Consider the following 24731-nt stretch of genomic DNA (forward strand, 5'->3'; position numbering starts at 1 on the left):
TGCGGCGTTAACAACAAACCAACCAACCGTTGATGTCTTATCATATTTGTAGGAAGGTACGTCATTAAGGCAAATAAATATGACATAATATTGGAGACGTAGTTAGATAATTGTATAGGTTTGTGAGCATTTTTGCAGAAGGATTGTCTTGGTTCATACTGTCTATGTTCACACTTTGTGTGACAAAAACATAGTAATTTAAATATCAAACTCAAATATCGTTACAATACACCGTCTACACAGTCGAGTGATACCATTTCTTCCGCTTTGCTTGTGTCAATATTGTCCCTCCAACATCTCTATATTTCCCGTTACAAGTTCCACACCCAATGTCACACTGTTTGTTGTTCATATGTATTCAACAAGTTCGTCTTTTTCTGTATTTTCAAATTAAGTTGAGTGTTAACGTGAGCATCAACTGTTACGAGATATGGGCTTTCATTCTTCATATTGTTCTCTACTGCCTCAATTTGTCATGCTTGCGTCTTTCTCACTCAATGCCGAGCAGTTTTCAGAGATTTTTTAGACGTGTTTTAAATATCAGTTTAGCTCGGCGTGGGCGCATGATGGTGTATAATGTAAACATCCTCATCTGGTTTCGTCTATTACATGATATCAATGCATTGCTAGTTGTTATAAATGATACAAAAAATATCTTAAGTAGTTGCCTTGATATAGTACATATATTACAAAAAACAGACAAACTCCTGGTGATAAAACTAGGTTTTATATAGTGGATATGTTTGTCATCTCGCTTTTAGCAATATCCAGCAATATCACGGCAGGGAACACCAGAAATTTGCTTCACACAATGTACCCATGTGGGGAATCAAACCCAGGTCTTCCGCGTGACGAGCGAACACTTGAACCACTAGGCTACCCCGAGGCCCATATAATTATATAATGTAAATGTATTCAATAAAAACAAAAACAACAACAGAATGGAATGTACTTATGTCACCAAGGTGGGAACCAATTCTACCCCATCTCGACAACAAGTACCCTACAGTACATACATGTACATAAGTTTCATGCGGAATCAGAAAAAATATAATAATATTATTTACATTTCTGGCTGCTGTTGTCGGAGCAATTGCATTTGTTTCAATGCCTGTTATTTAGATCGAGTGGCTAAAACAACTTGTTTAGGTGCATTACGATCAGTGAAACACGTTAAAATATCCTATGTGTGTTTAACTGCAAACACGAAAACGTCGTTTTTTTCCGTATATGGTCATTGGACGGAAAAACGACTAAAATTCATTAAAATTGTTTAATTGGTTAGCATCTAGAAAGTGTCCGGAAAATGGCACAAATAGCCAATAAGATATCAAGTACATACACAGTGTAAAATTACCATTATCCAACACCAGTTTTATTCATCCTTGGACTTAGAAAATAATATTTACATGATTTAATCAATATGTGTTTCATAATGAATATTCATGTTGAATACTAGGTAATGTTTTGAGCTGCACCTTTCGATTTATGCTAATATTCAAGATATCCTTATTTTCACTGACACTGCCGTCAAGCGAAATATACAAGTACACTGAAACATTTGGACTGACACGCTTTCATATTAACCATGATGATGGATATTTAGTGTTTGAAGTTAAGGTGTGTGTGTGTTGCGGCTGAGAGTTTTAATGCCTATAATTTGTGTACTGTAATCGAAATAATGTAATGACTTGCTATCATGGATATATAATCAACTATTGATTTATGGCACTTTGACTTTTTATGTTTATTAAATTACCGTCAACTCCAAATACCAGATCACGCGACTAACATAATAACAAGTGCATTTATAATACGCTAGACTCCATTCATCTAGTGGATGCTCATAGCCCTACACTATTATTATCCCGGTCATCTCCCTGGGGAGTATACAACCCAAGCTGCCTGTGAGGCGCTAGAAGGTTAACAGCCACATTACCATCTCATCCTACCGGGTACCCACTCACTGCTGGGTGAACAGAGGCACATTTCGAACAAAGTCACCACGTGGTACATGTGCTTGGGTGTGGGGCAGGACCAAAGCCGATGCCCCAGAAACTCTCAGGAGTCAAGCTGCTGAACGTGGTCACCCATACAACTGCTCTCCGAGACCGACGTTGCTTACTTCACCTGATTTGTGATCTGTGCGCTGTGCACAGGACCACGTGACTACCCATTCAGCCCATCAGCATGGAATAAACAGTGTAATCTTTAAAGTATGAAATTATAAACCTTTATTCCCATGTGTATTTTGTTCAATGTGGACAACATTATTTCCACTTTTCTGTCCTTGAATTTCTCTTCCACATAATAAAAATGTCAGGTATGAAATAGCCGTGACATGCTTTATAGTAATAAATAATGGATAATAGTGTAGTCGTTTCGTGAATTGCGTACAAAAGTCATGAAAAGTTTCAATTGTCATGCAAAGCATGAAAGACGTGTATGACTTGGGTTTTAGGAGTTGGTGTTCTACTGTTTGCATACACAGATTCTGTTTCACACAGCCCTATTCCAGGTATATTACCCGTCCTGTACCGACTTGGGATACAGACAATCAAAGCCTGACCATAGAGACTGATCCATTTGGCCGCCTCAAACGACCAGCGTATTTTGGTGGGGAACTATGCTAAATCTTCATTTGCAGTAACCTCGATCGAACTGCACAGTTTGAAGAAGCCACGGAGAGTTGTAAGTGACACCTCATCTGGTTTGTTTTCCAGAAAATATGTTTTTACCTTCCGACCGCCGATGGCGAGTTACTGCGTTGAGAACAAACAGGGCCCGACTATCCACCTACCTGGGTTCTTTATTTCAATGCAATCTATTGCGCCTAGTGGTCTTTTTATACACGCACCTAGGCATTCGCTGAGCTGTTATAGCGTCTTAAAATTTAAGATATTGGTGTTAACTTTTCCTTCTTTTAGAGTCCCTTTTTATGATTTATGTCATACTTAATCTCTCCCCTGTTCTGCCTTTATCAGCATTGCTCGCTCTTCAACTTTTAGATCAAGTATAACTCAATCTACATCAAGCATTCTTGAAAAACAGTTGTGTGTGGCTCGCATTCGGATACCCCAAATATGACCAATCCGGAAGTTCAAGAACTCGAGATTCACATAAGAGAGGATGCTGACGTTCAAAACGTAAGTGAACAATAATACACCAGTATACCCATATAACAAGCTTTGATATTATTGAAGACCCGTGAAGAGCATGGGTAGAATAGGCCTTCAGCAACCCATGCCTGCCGTAAAAGGCGACTAGGCTTGTCGTATGAGGCGACTAACGGGATCGGTTGGTCAGGCTCGCTGACTTCGATTGAAGCACGTCATCGATCCCAATAGCGTGGATCGATGCTCATGATATCGATCACTGGATTGTCTGTACCTGACTCGATTATTAACATACCGCCGTCATATAGCTCGAATATTGCTAAGTGCGGCGTTAAACAACAAACCAACCAACCAATCAATGCTAAAAATGAAAATGTCTTTTGTCACCAACATATCATATTCATGATACTCTTATGCATATTATCAAATAAACTTTGTGCAATGTTTTCTAGTTCTGAGTAAGCGTCACCTTGGATAGTAGTGCAGTTATGTCACGGCACATCAGTTAATGTTTGAGGAAACAGCGATGACACACAAGGAACAGTCGTGATCACCCTATACACTTTTGACGCCCTGTTATATGAGGGTACTGGGGACCTCATCCCAACGGGGTCCTCACGGTTCCTAGACGTCTCAGTTATGATCGCTATTGAAGTACTAACTATACATTCCAGATACAAGGAACTGAAAAGCACCATGAAGTTAATCCACAATGGTCCAACAAGTTCCAGAGCACCTTGGCTATGCTAGGATTCAGTGTTGGAATGGGCAATCTGTGGAGGTTCCCCTATGTCTGCCAAAGGAATGGTGGAGGTAAGGTTGAACTAAAAAACAACTAAACTGAAGATGATCAATACGAATTAGAATCATTCTACATCCACTGTTTGTGCAACATACATAAGTTTTATTGACGAATAATATGGGTGATGATTTTGTATGTTTGTGAACCTATTTGTTTTAAGGTGCGTTTCTGATTTCTGGTTTAACAATCATAACCTTCACGTGATTGCATCTGTGCACAAACAAATGCTCCTAATGCTTAACTATTAATATGAAATACTCACCTTTCACAGATCTCTTTCGTTTCGGATTTGCTCATAATATACATCTGTAAAATGCTTGCAACACCCCCTATGTTCGACAGTACTGCGATGTCACTGTCCACTATATCGAATGTGCGTAGTCGATTTCCGTTTCGGATGGCCCAGTCGTCTAAGGCGCCGTGATTCCCTGTACAGAATTGCGCTCTTTGGGCACGCCAGAAACCTACGCTTGTGGGTTCGAATCCCGGTTCGCCCCGATTATGTTTCTCGGTTTGTCAACATCATACCCGTGCTCGTGGGTTTCATCGAAGTGGTAAACGTCTGAGACTTGCATCACTTCGGGCTTTCCTCCCACATTAAGCTGACACGCCGTGATATAAGTGGAATATTGTCAAAAGCAGTGTTAAACCCAACTCACTCACTCACTCCATTTCTGCATAAATTAAATGAAAGACAAATATGAACTCAATCATTCTTTTTCCAAACGTTCAAGTCTGCCAAAGGAATGGTGGGGGTAAGATTGAGTTACAAACCACACTCAAACTGAACATGATCAGTACGAATTAGGATCAATCCACATCCACTGTTGCTGTTTGATCAAATAATAATATGGGTGATGATTTATTTTCAGGTGCGTTCCTGATTCCATATGTTATCTTTGTCGTATTCTTGTCAATGCCGCTCTTTTTCCTCGAAATTGCACTTGGTCAGTTTTCTGCTCAAGGCCCAATAAAGGTGTGGTCGATGTGTCCACTCATGACAGGTAAGTTTCGTAGGTAAACGAGGAAAAGTACATGAAAATAAATGCCCATACAAATACAATATTCGATGATCGAGCTCCTTCTGACGCATTAACACCATTTTTTGAAGTTTTGTAAAGAAATTAACCATTTCGTTTTTTGTTTTGTTTTTTTGTATTGTTTTATATTAAAAAATAAAAATTCTCTCTTTCTTTTTTTTCTTTTTTTTTTTGGGTGTGTGTGTGTGTGGGGGGGGGGGGGGGGGGGACATGCCATTAGCAAATTCAAAGAGCCTTATCACCCGATATGCAATCTGATCATCGAAGATTCCCCGAAAGTATCTGAGATACCTAACAGTATATTGAATGGATAAAGCCTAAGCATGTGATAGCCAGCACTTTTGAACCATTTCGGTATTTATTTTTGTATTTGTATTTCTTTTAGTTTTTGTGTGTTTTTTTAGTTGTTTTTTTTAGTTGTTGTTTTGTGTTTGTTTGTTTGTTTGTGTTTTTGGGGGGTGCCATTAGCAAATTCAAAGAGCCTTACCACCCGATAAGCAATTTGATCATCGAAGATTCCCCGAAAGTATCTAAGATACATAACTGAATATTGAATGGATAAAGCCTACGCATGTGACTGCCAGTATGGCAATTTAGAATGTTTCAGAACGACAATTATGAACTGAAAAATGTTTTCATAGGCATTGGCTATGGTATTCTGACTCTCGGCTGCCTCATCGTCCCATACTTCAGTATGGTGTTTGCCTGGGCTCTCTACTACATCTACTGCTCTTTCACCCCCATACTGCCCTGGACAACCTGTGGTAACACATGGAACACTCCACAGTGTGTCTCTGTGGGGGAGACACGTCTCTTCATTTCCGCGAATATGTCTCAGGAAAAGGTGACTCACAGATTCGAGGGCGAGAATACCTCTACAGAGATACCAAGTGTTTATGGACATACGTCCACAGAGGAATTCTGGCAGTAAGTATTTCCTGAACGATCTTCTAAACCATGAAGCCTCTATTCAGTTTTCCAATCTATAAAAGTTCAGCCAGCAGTATAGGTTAAAATGAAACATTACTTGTAAGGGACCAACCCTTGGATTTTCGGGGAAGAGTGTGTGTGTGTGTGTGTGGATGTGTGTGTGTCTTATATGGAGTCCAGCTATTGATATCAGGTCACTGTCATTTGGTAGTAGTACTGCTGTGTGGTGGTAGGCAACAAACAAACATTTACTTGTTTATGCAGACTGTACGAGTGCCAGGTGTGTTACCGGTAGAGCAGGACATGCTTACCCTTTGCGCGAACGTCTTGTGTCCCCTTTGACTTTCAGTGATCCATTCACTACTCCCCGTGAAGATTCCGGGTTAGAATCTTCAGCAACCCATGCTTGTCGTAAGAGGCGACTAACGGAATTGGGTGGCCAGGCTCGCTGACTTGGTTGATGCATGTCATCAATCCCAAATGCGTGGATCGATCCGCATGATGTCAATCACTGGATTGTCTGGTCCAGACTCGATTATTTACATTATTTGCTTGGCCCATTTGTTTAGTGAGACCATGGTGATGCTAGGGTGTGGTCGGGTGTAATGGGTTTTTTTAAAGCTGGAAACTAATGCGTTTCCACTCAAAGATCGAAACAAGGAAAAATGCATAATGTGAGACAGGATAAGTCTACAAATGAACAATTTATTGTAATTTTCTTTTTAAATAAGTGCATCAATAGTATCCATCGTTGGATATTGTAGCTGATGTCATCGATACGTCGCCATTCGGTGTACCGATGCAGTGTACATATATTTTCATCCCAAGGATTAACAATTCACATGTTGAAGATATGGTGTTCTGGGAATCTCCTCTGGGATCGAAGACCTTGGACCTGTTCAACCCCATCTTGTTGTCTGTTGGTTCCTCACTTGTGTGGTAGTGCTTCTCTGCATTATTAGAGGAGTCAGGTCTGTCGGAAAGGTACTGTATGTCCATAATAATGTATTTAACATGGCTCTGATCGGTTTTTACAAAAGAACGGCTAATGATGACTGCTGATCAATATTATTAGTACCTAACTGTTTCTAAGACAGGTTTGCCTGGGTTGATGCTCATGTTGTCAATCACTGGATTGTCTGGTCCAGACTTGATTATTTATAGACCGTCGCCATATACCTGGAATATTGCTGAGTGCGGCGTTAAACAACAACAAACAAACAAACAAATCTAAGACAGGCAAATGTAGCTCTAAAATCTTAAAGATTGCATCTGCCTGTTCAAATGAGAAAATAAGTTGTTTGCTTGCATTTTATTGCGGCTTATTAACTATGGCCCCAAATTCACACTTTTCAAGATAAGATTTACATCTTAAGACAGCAAGAGTTAATAAGGTCTCTAAAAGGCATTTAGAAGTGATTCACATAAAGACGAGAATATATGGATGTCAACTCCATCAGGTGAATGAAGGAGTAAGCATATGCTCCGAAACGTTGTGTTCCTCATAATAAAGAAGTTGACATCCATATATTCTCTTTCTTAATATTTAATAAGTAAAATGTTATTTTCTTTTGGGAAACTGTGCGCATTTCCGTATATTGACAATTTCTAACGTGTAGCTGCATTCCTCTGATGTCACGTAACAAGGATACAATGCACATATGCATTAAATAGTTGTGCAGTACGAATCCAATTCGGTTTCACAAAATGGGTGTGAGTGAGAGAGTGAGTTGGGTTAAACGCCACTTTTAACAGTATTCCAGTTATATCAAGGCGTCAGTTTGATGTGGGAGGAAAGCCCGAAGTGATGCAAGTCTCAGACGTTTACCACTTCGATGAAACCCACGAGCACGGGTATGGTGTTGACAAACCGAAAATCAAAATCGGGGCGAACCCACAATCATGGGCTTCGAATTCTGGCGTGCCTAAGGGACGCAACAGTGAATCGCGGTGCCTTAGACGCGTGCACCCTCACAAAATAGGAAGTAATGTCCAATATAGACTTGTATAGACGAAGACCCTGGTTCGATGACAGCCGGTGTAAAATCATACTCACTCAGTCACTCCACAGCCTCACTGCTTCATATTGATGGTAGATTTATGGCATGTCATTAGAATATTTCCAGACATGACAGATCGACTTATAAAAACACATACCCTCAATAAATCATACCAGCATACATCCTGAAGAACTATTCATGTGTAGTCCCAAAAAAACTAACATTCTGTTGTGGAACATAATGTCAGGTTCTATGCAATGTTCTTGAGGTTAGCAGTTTTATGTGGGCACATTCTGTTCAGGTGGTGTATGTGACGGCGCTGATGCCGTACTTTCTCCTGGCTGTGCTGTTGGTCAGGGCGTGCATGATGCCGGGTGCCATGGATGGAATTTTATTCTACCTGACGCCTGACTTTGCTCGCCTTCAACATTCTCAGGTATTGTGAACACTGGACGGGGACATCGATTCATTATTTGATTCTGCCTGCCATCATCATTTCAGTCTCCAAGATAAATACCATTAGTAAAATGTCATTGTCAGAGTGACAACATTCAAGGCCTCAGCAAATCTTTCAAAATGTTTTATTTTGATGACATTTCCAAACTTGACGCATCTGATTCATTTGCATTTTGACTTGAACCATAGGTTTCCGTGCATTTTTAGGTGTACAATTGGCTTTCCTTTGCATGTGGCTTTGATGGGTGTCTCCTGTATGAGAGGATGTCGCGAAACCTGGTATCATCAACATGTAATAGGGATCCATAAACACCTGCTTATGATATAGTAGGAACCGATTTTGTTATTAGCAGAGATTTCTTAATATGGAACGGGTTTTGTCGCTTCTATTTACAGCATTCAATGCTCTAAGGATATCATCCAAACATAAATTTCTGTATATTTTGTATTTCGCTTTGTAACGATATTTTACAACACCGTGAGTTATCACAACATTAGGGAGAGGTGAAGCATGTCACTTATTGTCTCCTCTTAACCGTACCAAGATCAGCCGACCCGTGAAGATCGTGGTAGAATAGGTCTTCAGCAACCCATGCTTGCCGTAAAAGGCGACTATGCTTGTCGTAAGTGGCGACTAACGGGATCGGGTGGTCAGGCTCGCTGACTTTGTTGATGCATGTCATCGTATCTCAATATGCGCGGATTGATGCTCATGATATTAATCACTGGATTGTCTGGTCCAACCCGAATGAGTACAAAAAACAACCACAAGGGAGGTTACTCCGTGTCACGAGCTGCAGTTGGAGTAACACCATAGAACACTTGCCTTTTCATGAGCGCCTCAATAAATGCTGCAACTGTCATCAGAAATAAACTTACATTAAATACTGCCACATATCTAATAGTCTCAGGTCACTGCTTCATTTTGGTGATAGATTGACTTTGTGATTAGCTTCCTTAGCCTTACCACGGTCTGCGGACTGGGGTGTCGAAGTTTATATTCTCAATGAATCTTTACATTTTTGTTCCTTAAAAATCGTAAAATAATCCTTTCACCAAGATGGCATTCGTCGACGACCTGCGTCGTTTCACCCTTCCTCACACGTTAAGGTGACTTGATGTGATGGAATTGAAATCTGTCGAAAGTGTTATAAAGTCCACTCACTCACGTTGCAACTCTTTGTAAAGAAGCATCGGTTCATAGCTCCGCCCTGAATAATTCTTTCTGGAAGTGTCTGGTCTACCTTTCTCTCCATATCAAACTCACTGAATATTTATCTTGCTATTTGTTATGGGTCTAGGTTTGGCTGGAGGCTCTGATACAAGTATTCTTCTCAATGGGTCCCTCGTGGGGCACACTGATAACGCTCTCGAGCCACAACCCGTTTCACAGCAACATAACAAGGTATACATCTACAATAAATGGTACTTTACACAACGAGGTGTAATTAATATGCTGCTATTGTATTGTGAGATATGTACACACTAGTTACATAACAAAATATATTAACACTGCCTGTAAACCAAGAGAGAAATCCAGAGTCACAGTGAGGCCCAGTGTGTGATTAGCTTTGATGAAACATCACACATATGTTGTTTGCTTATTCTGTTTCGACCCGTGAAGATCCGGGGTAGAATAGGTCTTCAGCAACCCATGCTTGCCGTAAAAGGCGACTATGCTTGTCGTAAGAGGCGACTAATGTGATCGGGTGGTCAGGCTCACTAAATTGGTTGATGCATGTCATCGATCCCAATTGCGTTGATCGATGCTCATGATGTCAATCACTGGATTGTCTGGTCAAGACTCAATTATTTACAGACCGCCTTCATATAGCTGGAATACTGATGAGTGCTGCGTTAAACAACAAACAATCAAACAAATTATTCAGTTTCACACATCGCAATTATCACAACGTTGTGACGGGAACAGGAAATGGATATCAGATCAAGTGGCAATCTCTTACACTTTAGGGGGCACGGTTGGCCCAGTCGTCTAAGGCGCAGCGATTCGCTGTGCAGAGTTGCGTCCCTTGGGCACGCCAGAAACCTATGATTGTGGCTTCGAATCCCGGTTCGCCCCGATTTTGTTTCTAGGTTTGTCAGCACCATACCCGTGCTCGTGGGTTTCACCGAAGCGGTAAACATGTCAGACCTGCATCACTTCGGGCTTTCCTCCCACATTAAGCTGACACGCCGTGATATACCTGGAATACTGTTAAAAGCGGCGTTAAACCCAACTCACTCACTCACTCACTCACTCACTCACTTTACTTCATATTTAAATATGGCACAGATTATCCAATGGCAATACAGAATTCACATTAGTATTCAGAACGTAATGATTGTCCGCATGCCTCCAAGGACACGTGAAGCCTAACACGAAATATTTTGAAACAGGACAACAATCGTAGTGACAGTAGTTGGTGGGTTGACAAGTGTGTTTGCTGGCTTCGTGGTGTTTGCAACCGTTGGGTTCCTGGCTCACAGTCTGCATCAGCCTATTGATGACGTCGTCACATCAGGTAGAGTAACCACACGGTTATATCTGTCAAGGATCTTCCTATGATGGATATTCCGTTTCAAAAATTCTCATATAGTTAAAAAAAATAATTTAAAATTGAATTGTTACATAAATTTTGATTAATATTTTGTGTATATAATCTAGTGTTTTTTTATAAATGGCAGAATAAATGTGATAACTGAGATTGTTAGTGGCTGTATCCTCGAAGGGGGTTGAAGAAGTGTAAAATGATTGTCCTCTAGAGAGGGTACGTAAGACCACGTCATTCAAGGTATGTTTATTTCTACAACGGTTTTAATCGTAGCATATGTGTTGTTTTAATGTTTGTTAACTTTATCAATAATCGCCAACAGCTGAGCGGATGATGTAAATCCGGCAGGTGTCCATGCACGTAGCAAAAGTACTGTAAGTCCCCATGGTCCCTAGCATGGTGATCTCTCTTCAGTGGCTGGCGATCTATAGCTCAATTTTATCTTCTACTGTATTTTGTAAGGTGTTACATTTTTATGGCTATCTACTAGTTTTAAATATAATCTGTGATAAATCTAGTTATTTTACTTCCCATTGTTGACAGGTTTTTATTTGGTTTAAATATATGTATCATTAATGTACTTCTCGTCACAATATGTCTGACGTTAAATATTAACTCCCTCACTCACTAACTGCTTTCAAAAGTCCTTATTTGATTTTGGAAAGCAAGGGCTCTGTTTGCACAGTTACCATTCTGCTGCGGATATATATACTCAGAGCAACTGTTGAAGTCCCACCTATATAAGCTGGAACTAAAAAGCAATTCCAAAAATAATTTAGACATATGGGCTAAAATAAATACAGCGCGTGTCAGTTCCAAATCCATAACAAATGAAAATGACAGCCAAAAGGAAGCCAGTAATTGGAGTAGTCACAAGGGGAATATGTGATGTGTGTTAACTGTCGGGAGACAGTATCTAGTGTAACCACCACTGTTTCCATCGTGTATCCCCACAAGATTAATAATTACAACCTGAGGTATGGTGTTCAAATCCCGCATGAGAGCTCAATGATAATGTGGTATATAAAGAAGTTTTTCATAAAGATTTTACCAGAGATGATTAATTGGACTACGGTTAACATCGTCCAAGTTTTTTAGCATAGAAGCAACATTTTCATTGGTTTTGTATGGCTGCTTCAGTCTCCCAATCTGACCTTGACGATCACCTGTTAGAGCATCTGATGCCTTGACACGACTTTCAATACTTATAAATCAGCGCATTGTTTCAAGTGCCTATTGGCTTCTGTTAATGTTAATGAGATTGAAAACAATGTATCCTTATCTCGTGTTTTACGCGCAGATGACCATTAGTTGTGTTCGGTCGTTTTTTATTTGGTGACCATGAGGTGTTAACATTGTGACAGTGTTGTTAGTGTAGTGTTGTTAGTGTAGTGTTGTTAGTGTTGTCCGGTTCCTGAATCATTGATCTCATATGTTTCCATTCATATTTTCAGACACGATTGTCATCATATTGTCTTAGACAACTGGATGTTGATTTATTTCTACTTTGAACAGGACGGTTCCCACCTTATACTTTATATCCCTGACCCTTCAAGAGTTGCGTTGAGTATATATGCCACTATCTAATCAGATAGGTCAATGCTGCAGACAGTTTATCTGTGAACTGACAAAACTGATGGTTATTTCTTTAATGAATACGTCATTACTTTCTGCACAAATATGTCTAAAGATCAACGATCCATCTCTTCAAACCAGATCAGCGAAGATCCGGGGTAGAATAGGTCTTCAGTAACCCATGCTTGCCAAGAAGGCGACTATGCTAGTCGTAAAAGGCGACTAACGGGATCGGGTGGTCAGGCTCGCTGACTTGGTTGAAGCATGTCATCAATCCCAATTGCTTGGATCGATGCTCATGATATCCATCACTGGATTGTCTGTTCCAGACTCGATTATTTACAGACCGCCTTCATATAGCTGGAATATTGCTGAGTGTGGCGTTAAACAACACACCAACCAACCAACATTTCTTCAAACTCAATTCACTGTAATCTCAAGCCATATAAGGATATGTGCCAATGATTAAATGAACTTTGAGACTCTCCAACGTCTTCAAAAAAAGGATTTCGTTTTTCTTTTAACTGTAGCATAGGTGATGTATTACATCACTATTGATTTGTTTATATTGACTGCAGTGCATTATACAGTACAATATAACCTCTCTTTGAAGTCTAGGTCAAAATATGTCACAAATACTTCATGCTTTTAATAACAGCCACTTGTCACATGTACTGGCCATGGGAGACTTGGCTGATTTCTTTTCATAGAACCCCGATGGTGTTGATTGTTTCTGTGGCATTCAATCACTGGGAACTGGTCTAACCACATTTACATTCTGCTCAGTGTTGTTTGACAGTTACTTGTTGTGATGCAGTCTTTGATTCAGGTTTGTAACAAAAATAGATGTACATTTTGTGATTTCGCGATTAATCAAGAAATTTGAAAATATATCCCTGGATCACCCCTCTTGGTCCGTATGTGTCTTGTGTTTAACACTTTCACTCAAATGATCACTCAAAAGTTGCCAGTTTGAAAAACGTTCAAGATCGAACACTCAATAACATTCTCAATTAAAGTTCCGTTTCTGCAGGTCCGGGAATTGGATTTATCATATATCCAGAAGCAGTTGCACTACTTCCGCTGCCTCAGCTATGGTCTGTCCTCTTCTTTCTAACAACGTTGATGATGGTGATAGACTCTGTGGTAACCCAACATTAATATTAATACCTAATATGACATAGATTGATAACAATATTTATGGTAAGAGTGTATTGCAGCATGGTGTCTCGCACTTATTTTAATATTTACGACTCACAAACAAAAACACTGAAAATATTGAAGGACAGTTATGCAAGAAATGAGCATCCCATCGGCACAAATTGTGTTCCCTCCTTGCTGCTCTAGTTCTTTATGCATATGAATGAGATGTGTGGCCGGATTGGTAAATTCAAAACAGGTAATATAGCTTAAGCTTCAGTTATATTGATGATCTGATCTTGTTCAATAATGGACAAATGGGCAAATTCCCTTCCAACTGATTACACACCTGAACTTAAAATTAACGAACCCTGTAAAATATCTTCCCGAGGCAAGAGAGTTAACTGACTAAAAGTTCAGTTTCCACCCTTGCCGAACTAGGCTGGAATTCCTTGGCTCGATCGTAGCGCCACCAGTGGCTGTTACCAGTTATGTCCCTTCTATGCCTCTCGTATGGACCAATCAGATTCCACCTCTCGTATCATTTGCATTTGCTTCAAACAAAATCGCGTTGCCCAGACAAGACAATCTGATCGACAATCAAGATCTATATTGTAATAAACGGGTCTTACATCGCGAAGTGCATCAAATCATGTGAGCACCTTGATTAAAAACTTGAAAAGATTTGGAAAATATCTGTTGACATCGAGTTGGCGGTGCACATGTTTTGCAAATCCTGCAATCGACCGAACTCCGCATGACAGTTAACAAACCGGATTTCGATTTTGATTGGACTATGCATAGACTCGTTAGTCAAGCCAAAATCTAACTCCATAATACAAGCCAAGTTCGGCAAGGATAGAAACAAGACTTTTATAGTCAGTTAACTCACTTGCCTCGGGAAGATGCCTGTAAAACGGCCTCATCTTTTTTTACAATCAGATCTATGCATAAAGATTCTTAGTGACAACAAACTTTCCACAAGATTGTGTAACAAGAAGGATAACTTCAACGTTCCAATAGTCAAGTTTAGTCGAGGTCTTCAGTAACCCATGCTTGCCAAGAAGGCGACTATGCTAGTCGTAAAAGGCGACTAACGGGATCGGGTGGTCAGGCTCGCTGACTTGGTTGAAGCATGTCATCAATCCCAATATATTGGATCGATCTGCAATATTCCAGCAGATCCGGGTTAGAATAGGTCTTCAGCAACCCATGCTTGCCGTAAAAGGCGACTATGCTTGTCGTAAGAGGCGACTAACGGGATCGGGTGGTCAGACTCGCTGACTTGGTTGGGCATGTCATCGATCCCAATTGCGTGGATCGATGCTCATGATGTCAATCACTGGATTGATTAGTCAAGACTCAATTATTTACAGATTACCGTCATATAGCTGGAATATTGCTGAGTGCGGCGTTAAACAACCAACCTTCGAAGTCGAAATCGAAGCTCTAAACTCGTATAATAGGGTTGCAATTTAAATATAAAAGTGGTGATGTAAGGAAGAGAATGTTGCCGTGAACAGTAAATAGCTTTATGAATTTCGAAAGTGTATACACAATTTCTTTGACTCATAACTGATATCTTAACAATATTGCCAATTTTGAACAAGCGTTTTACATCAAATGATTATGTTTCTGTCTTATAGTTCGCGAATGCCGAATCAGCTCTTAGATGCATAAAAGAACTCCTACCAGGGCGGTTTCATGTCAAGCACCTGCAGACTGTCGTGGCCTGTGTGTTCATGGGAGCAACGTTCCTTGTGGGGCTTATCTTTACCACTCACGTGAGATTTTTTTTCATGAAACTTTAATATACCCATACATACTTCTATTTAAAAGGCATTTAACAGTAATCAATTCAACAACTGTTTTGACTTGAAAAGACATGATTTACTAGCATTCAGTTTAAGGTTTACTTTTCTTCCAGTGTTGTATGATAAATATAGAATACTAAACGAGCTCCCATGTAATACCAAACCAGAGAATAGTTGTGGTATCTGACGCGCTTTTGCTCGTTAGATACCACAACTATTCACTCGTTTCATAAAATTTGTTTTACACGGGAGCGAGTTTAATATTTTATTTATTACTTGCCATTTATAACGTTTTTTTTAGAATTATGCTGTTGAGTATGAATAGGCTGTCACCTACAGGACCCACGGCAAAATCCAATTGAGGTCAACATAAAAATACTTCAAACACGTCAAAAGTTGAAACGTATGAATTTAATACCATACAACGGTCTACCTTCAGAATTCAGGCGTCCATTCCACAAGACTATTGTAGCGCTAAGGTTATTGCAACTCACATACTTTAACTTAGGCCAACGAGCGTCGTTGCGCTACAGAATGATCGCCTTGTGGAACGGGGCCTTGCACCTCAAAGTTTACAACACGTCACAGTACCCGATGACGTAATTTGTGGAATTTTGTTGCAAGATCCATCGGCGAAACAATGCCATGTAACGTCAGCCTAGCAACAAGGTTGCTGGGGTAATCGAGTGTGCATAAGCTCCTCTCAGTGATCTATCATCTCTACCCTCAATGTCGTTGAATAAGCCAAGGGATGTCGAGAGCTTTCAATATTTGTTCGTAAAACGTGTTCCGAGAGTACATAAGCACGCGTTTTGGTATTACACAATGTGTAATACAGCTGTATGTTTATTAAACGGGGGATCTCTTCACGGGCAAGTACTAATAGATCACATTGCCTGCATAATTCAGTGACTGTATAACTGTACATATATATTTAAGGGGGGCGTGTACCTGTTTACCTTAATGGATTGGTACGTCGCGGCAGTCATCTTGTTTGTCACTGCAGTACTTCAGTGTATCGCCGTTGGCTGGTTATACGGTGAGTAACCTTCCCATCAATATCACTGTGTTTGAAATTCAGATGTGAAAATATAAAAATAACAATGCCTTCTGTTAACATTACAGCTGGACATGTTTCTGTTATTTCGAAATGTGATAGTTCTAGTTCTATAAGCGAAGTGCAATGCTTTTCGTGTCGGTTTTAATAGTCTTCAAGACGACACAAATAGGATAGATTACAAACAAATAAAACACAGCTCTCCCCCCTTATCTATTTGCTGTAGTTGTGCTGTATATATGCTTATAACGAACTACGGTTATATCGAACTAAAATAAGTAGTCCCTTTGGGTTCTTTATAACCGTAGTTTACTGTACAAGTCAGGGTGAATGAAATTAAAATGGGCGAATGTTCCGTATATTCACACACACACACACACACACACACACACACACACACACTGGTCTCATCGTACTTCGATAGCGTGTAAAGTTGTTAAAAATGTCTCTGGTTTTTCTAGACTCGATTATGTACAGGATGTCGTGATAAAGCTGCAATATTGTTGACTCTGGTAAAAAGCAAGAAACAAATATAATTACTGATGGTAATAATATATTAATATCATCTAATTGTACATCTTCAGGAGCTGAACGTTTCTCGGCTGACGTAGAGGCCATGACTGGAAGGCCACTGACAGCTGCCTACATGCTCCTAAGTTTCATCTTAATACCTGCGGCCTTGCTGGTAACACTGTTGTTTGAATTAGATTCGTACCGCACAATTAGTTAATGCATATGTGCATTGTATTCTTGTTGCGTAGCATCAGAGGACTGTAGCTACACGTTAGAAATTGTGAATATTACAGACAGGCACAGTTTCCCGAAAGAAAATAACATTTATTATTATTAAATATTAAGGAAGAGAATATATGGATGTCAACTTCGTCATTATGAGAAACACAACGTGTGGGGGTATATACTTAGCACATACTCCGTAACGTTGTGTTCCACATAATAATGAAGTTGACAAATATTGTTTTACTAAGATATTCAAACATGCACAACTGAACACAGTGAATGCCTTCGGTATATGCCTCTATTGAAAAGTGTGAATTTGGGGCCATACTTAATAAGCCGCAAAAAGATGCATGTACATACTTTATTTTCTCATTAGAACAGGCAGATGCAATCTTAAAGATTTTAGAGCTACATTTGCCTGTCTTAGATTTGTTTGTTTGTTGTTGTTTAACGCCGTACTCAGCAATATTCCAGCTATATGATGTCGGTCTGTAAATAATTGAGTCTGGACCTGACAATCCAGTTATTGATATCATGAGCATCCATCCCCGTAATTGGGATCTATGGTAACAATGTCATCCATTCGTCATAAAACATGGCACTGGATAAACCTAACAGCCACTACAAGGCTAATTCGAAATCTTCGCGGAGATTCAGAATGATTAGTCATCTTTCCACCACGTTGGTAGTCGTGCTTTTAACAAACAATGTCCAGTTGTTATACTGTACATTCACTCGGGGCAGAAATTATGTAACTCTTTGAAGTTTGGGTTTGTTTTTGTATCATGACATTTATTTATCGTGACTTTCTAAAATGAGTAAGGATGTATCTGTTGTCTGAGCAGGAATGAAATAATATATGAATCATGAAACGGGCTTCGCTAAAATCACACCCGAATATCAGCACTTAATGATTAACAATAATGAACAGAAAGTTGACGTCATTAATTCTGTTATGTGACGTCTTTTAAGACAGTACAGTGAAGAAGGATATATAAGATAATGTAAACTGAAACACTAAAAAACATTTCCATATCCATGGGAAATCTGTACTAAATGTCAATAAGTCAATTATACCATACTGAAAATTGTGTTTTAAGATGAATGTTCATTAGCCTAGACCTATGTCGTACACCTGTTATGTCATGAAAAGTGACGACTTCTTCAATTAAACCCTAAAATACACAAACATACACCAGCTACTCACACGATCAAAACAACGGAACTATTATCGTGGAATATCCATTCAAAAAGTATATATCGTAAAGGAATAATGCTGGTCCTCTTGATTAAAATAGTATTGTTTGTTTTGTCGCGTTTCTTTTGATTTTAGATAGTGCTTGTTCTCACTATGGCTACCTACGAGAATCCTACATACGGGTACTATAAGTACTCAGGATATGCTGTGGCTGCCGGATGGTGTATAGCTCTGGTGTCAGTTGTCCCTATTCCTATAACCATGGTGATGACAATAGTCAAAAGAAACGGATCTCTTATCAAGGTATATTTGTTTAAAAGTCCACCTACTTCAGTCAATGCCCTATGCAGTCCTTTAGGAAGGTTATACACTAGACAAACAAAACACATGACTGTGACATATTCCTTATTTCATTTTGTAGCGAGTGAAAGCCTCCATGTCTCCAGCGCCTCTCTGGCAGAAGTTAAGAGACCGTCGTGGTCTCGAAGAGCGAACAGATGCAAACACCATCAAAGACTCTTTTTTGTTTATGATTAGAAGCAACAGAAGGAAAGATGGTACGTCAACTTTCACGAGTTACACAACTTATATATGCCTCCTTTCGTGAACATCCGTAGAAAGATTCATCACTTCACTGTCTGATCGCACTTGCAACCTTATCTTGAACCTCTGCATTTTTTTAGTTCACTTTGCTGTTATCAAACCACCCCATGTTGTGCTGCCCATTGCTTCGAGGGTGTCGGGGGCACGGGTGGCCCAGTCGTCAACGCTGTGCAGAGTTGCGTCCCCTGGACACGCCAGAAACCTATGATTGTGGGTTCGAATCCCGGTTCACCCCGATTATGTTTCTAGGTTTGTCAGCACCATACCCGTGCTCGTGGGTTTCACCGAAGTGGTAAACGTCTGAGACCTGCATCACTTCGGGCTTTCCTCCCACATTAAGCTGACACGCCGTGATATAACTGGAATATTGTTAAAAGCGGCGTTAAACCCAACTCACTCACTCACTCACTCGAGGGTGTGCCCTAAAAAGATGGTTAAGGATGACTTGAACTCTTTGTGTTTCTGTAAATGCGTTCAAATACAGCTAACAAGTGTAAGTTTCCGTTTTTCGGAAACCGTCCGAATACCTTCCCACTCTGGATCCGCCCCGATAACTTACAGAAACCTTCCCCGAAACATGTCAAAATTTCGGGGGTGCTTTTCGTTCAATTAAGTGAGGTGGGGTGAAATTGGGTTTAACGTCGCGTCCAAGATTATTGCACTTATATAGCGACGTACATGCACATGTGTGTGTGGCTGCTTGTACTAGTCCGGACTGATGCCGATTTATAGCGCTAGCTCACTGAGATACCATGCCGCAGGTTTACATGAATACCCCATTCAGACACAGTATACTGACTCCGAGCCGAAAGTCCTTGTTTTAGCCCCTCAATGCCGAGCGCCAGACAGGGTAACAACAAGTACCATCTTGTTTTGGTATGACGCGGCGGGGGATCGAGCCCCGGACCTTCCGCTCTCCGGGCGGACGCTTTCCACTAGACCACAGAGGCGGTCTTCAATTAAGTGAGAGACACATAAAAATACATTTTTCTTGGCTTTGACAGGGCACTGTTTTGACACAGATCTAACCTCGATGTGACATTTTGTTCAGATAAGACCAGAATATAAAAATACTTTATTTACAATTATTTTATTAGCATTAATTAAACTTTTGTGTATTATATTTGTGTTTTAAACACACAAACCACCATCCCAGCAGTGGAAACTGAAAGTTAAAACATTTTGTTTAAAGGTTGTATTAAAAAAGAAAGGACACAAGAGTGGGATCAATTTTAAAATTGCTTCAGCAACACTGAAGTCAAAGTCACTGTTTTTAGTGTGAAATAGAATTACAGCCTTCACACGGAAGACACCAAGTGTTCCCCAGGAGCAAACGGTGACATTATAATTGCATGTTGGTTGGTTTGTTGTTTAACGCCGCACTCAGCAATATTCCAACTATATGGCGGCGGTCTGTAAATAATCGAGTCAGGGCCAGACAATCCAGTGACTAATATCATGAGCATCGATCCACGCAATTGGGATTGATGACATGCATCAACCAAGTCAGCGAGTCTGACCACCCGAACCCGTTAGTCGCTTCTTAGGACAAGCATAGTCGCCTTTTACGGCAAGCATTGGTTGCTGAAGACCTATTCCACCCCGGATCTTCACGGGTCAAACTGTACGTAAATCTGGTCGATGAAGTAATGCTTCTCCTCAAACAAGACAAGTTTTTCTCTGGAATTTTATGTACCTGCTAATATGACAATCAGCAAGCCAAAGATGCAGATAGTAGGTATGTTCCGAGCCTTGAGATTGATATCGCAGAGCGTACAAACTAGTTAGTTTTAGCATTACCATTTGATAACAAGATTATAAAACCACCCAAAAATATTTAAGGAGGAAAAACACATGAGATAAAATTTAAAGTAGTATTTAGTGTTGGTGGTGGTCTGTTTAATCATTGCAAGACAAGTGCTATCAGCCAAATGTCTAGTCATTGTTTGAATATTTGTTTCCTATGACACAGAAGTCTGGAGTAGGGTGTAGTTACTAGCAGTGATGATGCAATGTCACAGTTGAATGACTCACATTAGTGAGTGAGTAAATTGGGTTTAACGCCGCTTTTAACAGTATTCCAGTTATATCACGGCGTGTCAGCTTAATGTGGGAGGAAAGCCCGAAGTGATACAGGTCTCAGACGTTTACCACTTCGGTGAAACCCACAAGCACGGGTGTGGTGCTGACAAACCTAGAAACATAATCGGGGCGAACTGAGATTCGAAGCCACAATCATAGGTTTCTGGCGTGCCCAAGGGACGCAACTCTGCACAGCGAATCGCGGCGCCTTAGACGACTGGGCCACCCGTGTCCCCGACTCACATTATACATGATATATGTATGAATGGGTGGGTGAAGTTAGTAGTAATAAATTCAGGACAAATCGATTGTTTAAGTCCTATTTGTGTGTTGTGCATTACATTTGCATCAGTGTATTCTGCCAAATTTAAATGTGGCACACTACCTCTTGAAATTGTTCTCATTCGTTTCTCAAAGCCAAACACTCGTCTAGCAAAGTGTTTATGTAAAAACTGTAATGCTAACAATATTGAAGCCAAAGGGTTGTATAGGAACGGAGTTGGTCCGTCCACCTACTTCTCAATGGGAACACATTTTCTGAATAATGGTTTTAGGGGGGAAATTGAATATTAAACACTGATGTTGCTAGTAACAGTCTCATATAACCTTTAAAAATGTTGTCTTAAATCTATTTTTTATGGCCCGTGCCCCATGCTTTTCAATAAAATTGGGACAAGTTTTCTCAGAAACAACTGAAGTCACATGGAAGTTTGCAAGCTTATCTGAGAGATACTTGTCAAAGACTGAGTTCGAAAATTGGTACCGTAAATGAAGTTTTACACAGTTACACAGATAATCGATCGTGTAATTTTACTTACTGTCACTGTGTTTGCAATGTTCTTGCAGTGTGTTTGCAATTTGTTTTAAATTTACGTCCCTTGCTACATATTTTTAGATTGTGTGCGTCCTGTCTCCTATGGGGACAAGTTTACCGAGAACCTACATGGAAGTTAGCATGCTTATAAGAGACACCTGTCAAGACTGAGCTAAAAAAATGGTGCATTGAAAAATGTTTTTTCAAAGTAACAGCCCTTGATGCATGTTATTGTGCTAAGTGCACAGGGACTACAATGGGTTTTCTCAGAAAATCAGCACGGAGGTACACACTGAGAATTCTAATGTGCCCCATGGCGGGGGATAGTGCTACTGCAGTTCTCTTGTTCCTTAATTGGTTGTCTTTCGGAACGTGATATACTGCAGCCCCCACTACACACTTTAAAATGTGCTTCGTTGTTTAATGTAGTTATCTTCTATTCCAGCCATATCGCAGCGACCTGTAAGGGATCGATTCGGACAAACTAGTGAATGAAAGCATGAGCAACGGTCAACGATATTGGGTCAAGACGACGCAATCAGCTATGTCACCAATCTTGACCATCCGGACCACTTCTGTAGCGATGTCTTTTTTTGCTTTTTAAAATGTTTAAGAGACGACAGTCGTCGCCATGATTATAAAATTACCTCTCTATCTATCTAGCCTTTCTTTTTCTTTCGTTGTTAAATCGAGAAGTTTGTTATTGTTCCCTGTGAGTCTTCTGATTTCGTAGCTAAATCTCCCACCTCTTACATTATATGTATTATGTATATATTTTGTATATATTGTATATAGTGTCTCATAAGCCAATGGAGGCACTCCATATACCTTTTGTCTTATGTGCATCGATTTTATATTGTACGCGTTGTGCGTGTGACATTTTAATAAACATTTTACTTCTACTACTACTGTAAATCCCACATGGTGACCATATTCTAATTTAATTCATAATACCACACCATTACAGTACTACTTGAAACTTTAAAATGACTTCAGTGTTAAAAACAAAAGATTGAAAGAGAATAAAATTATAAATTGCATATAGATTATTAAATCATTGTCTCTTTTATCAGCCGCTACGTTTGTATTTTTTGCATTGTACACAGAAGGATTTTGTCTGTCATCTTGCAGATTTAGACTCAGAATGTCCTCATTATAGTTAGGAACGGGAATAATTAATTATCATGAATATATATTATACAGTTAAAAGTTATACACATATATCTACACTGTAACGGCCTGGGTCCAAAGGAACGGTTGTATAAGTGTTTGAATTTGGGAAAATACATGCAAGTTTGTTAAATATGATTATAAAACAAATTTCATTTAAATTCCTTTCATTCAAAATGTCCTCGAAAATTATATTCTGCTTGAGAAAAAGAGCTGATCTGATGGGAGATGTGCCGTTAGCCAGCTGAGACGGTTATGGGCCGGGAAGGCGAAAATCAATCCCTCAGAGTTAGAAATTACGTTCGCCTTCCCGGTCATCACAAAAATTCTTATTATGGCAGATGATCGCCTTCCCGGTACTTGTTAATTACAAAGAAAACACCAATGAAATGAGGACACTATTTAATCTGGGCAACAAAGTCAATATATAAAAAGTATAGTATAACATATCATATATCATGCATGTATTTGAAGATGTATATAGACATACATTTTATCATTTATGTAATAATTCCGTTCATTCCCAGTGCAGTAGATCTGCCACATCGTCAGTGTAGTCCATTGTTGTCGTCAATTGGTTCAACAGATCTTCTTTCAAGGCACGGAGTCTAGAATCAATCCCTCGGTATTTTCTCTTCCGAGCAGGTGCTCTTGGGTGAGCGCCTAGCTGCTCAACCCTCACTTCTGTTAGAGATTGTTCACGTTTCAGAAGATTTTTCCGTCTCACGAGTTCAATGGAAGTTAGTAATCACATTCTCTAAGTTCAATTTTTTTTATCTCTTTCTTCACTTTTCCGTCTCACAACACCCCAGTGTCCTCAATGTATAAGTGTCCGTTGTATACATAACGAGGGTACACATCACTGATCTTTTCAATCGCCTTCCCGGTCCCCAGTCCCTTACCCCTCCATTCGCCTTTCCGGTACTACTGGTAAATAGATTTTCGACTTTCCGGCCCGACACTCCTGAGACTGTACACTGCACCGATTACATCATATAGGTAGGCTCAAGCAGGAATATACAGGAAAAGCTATGTAACAATTCTCTGTGTACTAATTAAATGTTTGATGTTATCAGTTCTGTGTTCTAAGTGATGTATGTATCTACTACAATTAACAATACATGTATATAATAAAAAAATTAAAAAACTCTCTGGCAGAATGTGTCGTGCCAATCATTCGATCGGCTGCTATTACATGACAATTGAAATTTCTAATTAGCAGATAAATTAGAGGTGAGGTGAAATGGGGTTCAACGTCGCGTCCAAGATTATTGCACTTATATAGCGACGTGCATTTACGTGTGTGTGTTTGTGTGGCTGCTTGTACTAGTCCGAACTGATGCCGATTTATAGTGCTAGCTCACTGAGATACCATGCCGCAGTTAAACATGAACACTGTATACTGACTCCGAGACGACCAGTCCTTGGTTTAGCCCCTTAATGCCGAGCGCCAGACAGGGTAACAACAAGTACCATCTTTTAACGTCTATTGCTATGACGCGGCCGGGGACGAACCCCGGACCTTCCGCTCTCCGGGCGGACGCTCTACCTCTAGACCACGGAGGCGGTCTTAACTTTTGGAGATAAACATGATGTATATCAATAGTTGTCATTGAGTATTCGAGCATGAACATTTCACCTGGA

General features: G+C 39.9%; 1 protein-coding gene across 1 annotated transcript; it reads left to right on the forward strand.

The window, feature by feature from the left end:
* Positions 1-3083: 3083 nt before the first annotated feature.
* On the forward strand, positions 3084-24180 carry LOC139457326 (sodium- and chloride-dependent glycine transporter 2-like). The gene is made up of 15 exons (XM_071238733.1): positions 3084-3146; positions 3791-3929; positions 4791-4922; positions 5600-5885; positions 6740-6872; positions 8190-8324; positions 9646-9749; positions 10742-10866; positions 13505-13617; positions 15258-15395; positions 16365-16464; positions 17067-17167; positions 18554-18721; positions 18840-18975; positions 24164-24180. Exons 1-15 carry the CDS (start codon positions 3084-3086, stop codon positions 24178-24180), a joined length of 1890 nt encoding a protein of 629 aa, XP_071094834.1.
* The last annotated feature ends 551 nt before the right edge of the window (positions 24181-24731 follow it).

The sequence above is a fragment of the Haliotis cracherodii genome, unplaced genomic scaffold (assembly GCF_022045235.1).
Source record: "Haliotis cracherodii isolate W230 unplaced genomic scaffold, xgHalCrac1.p SCAF_12, whole genome shotgun sequence".
Classification (NCBI taxonomy): domain Eukaryota; kingdom Metazoa; phylum Mollusca; class Gastropoda; order Lepetellida; family Haliotidae; genus Haliotis; species Haliotis cracherodii.

Coding starts and splice junctions, on each gene's coding strand:
- LOC139457326 (XM_071238733.1), top strand. CDS start 3,084: ATGACCAATCCGGAAGTTCAAGAACTCGAGATTCACATAAGAGAGGAT. Junction 4,923..5,599: donor GATGTGTCCACTCATGACAG/GTAAGTTTCGTA, acceptor ATGTTTTCATAG/GCATTGGCTATGGTATTCTG. Junction 15,396..16,364: donor GGCTTATCTTTACCACTCAC/GTGAGATTTTTT, acceptor TATATATTTAAG/GGGGGCGTGTACCTGTTTAC.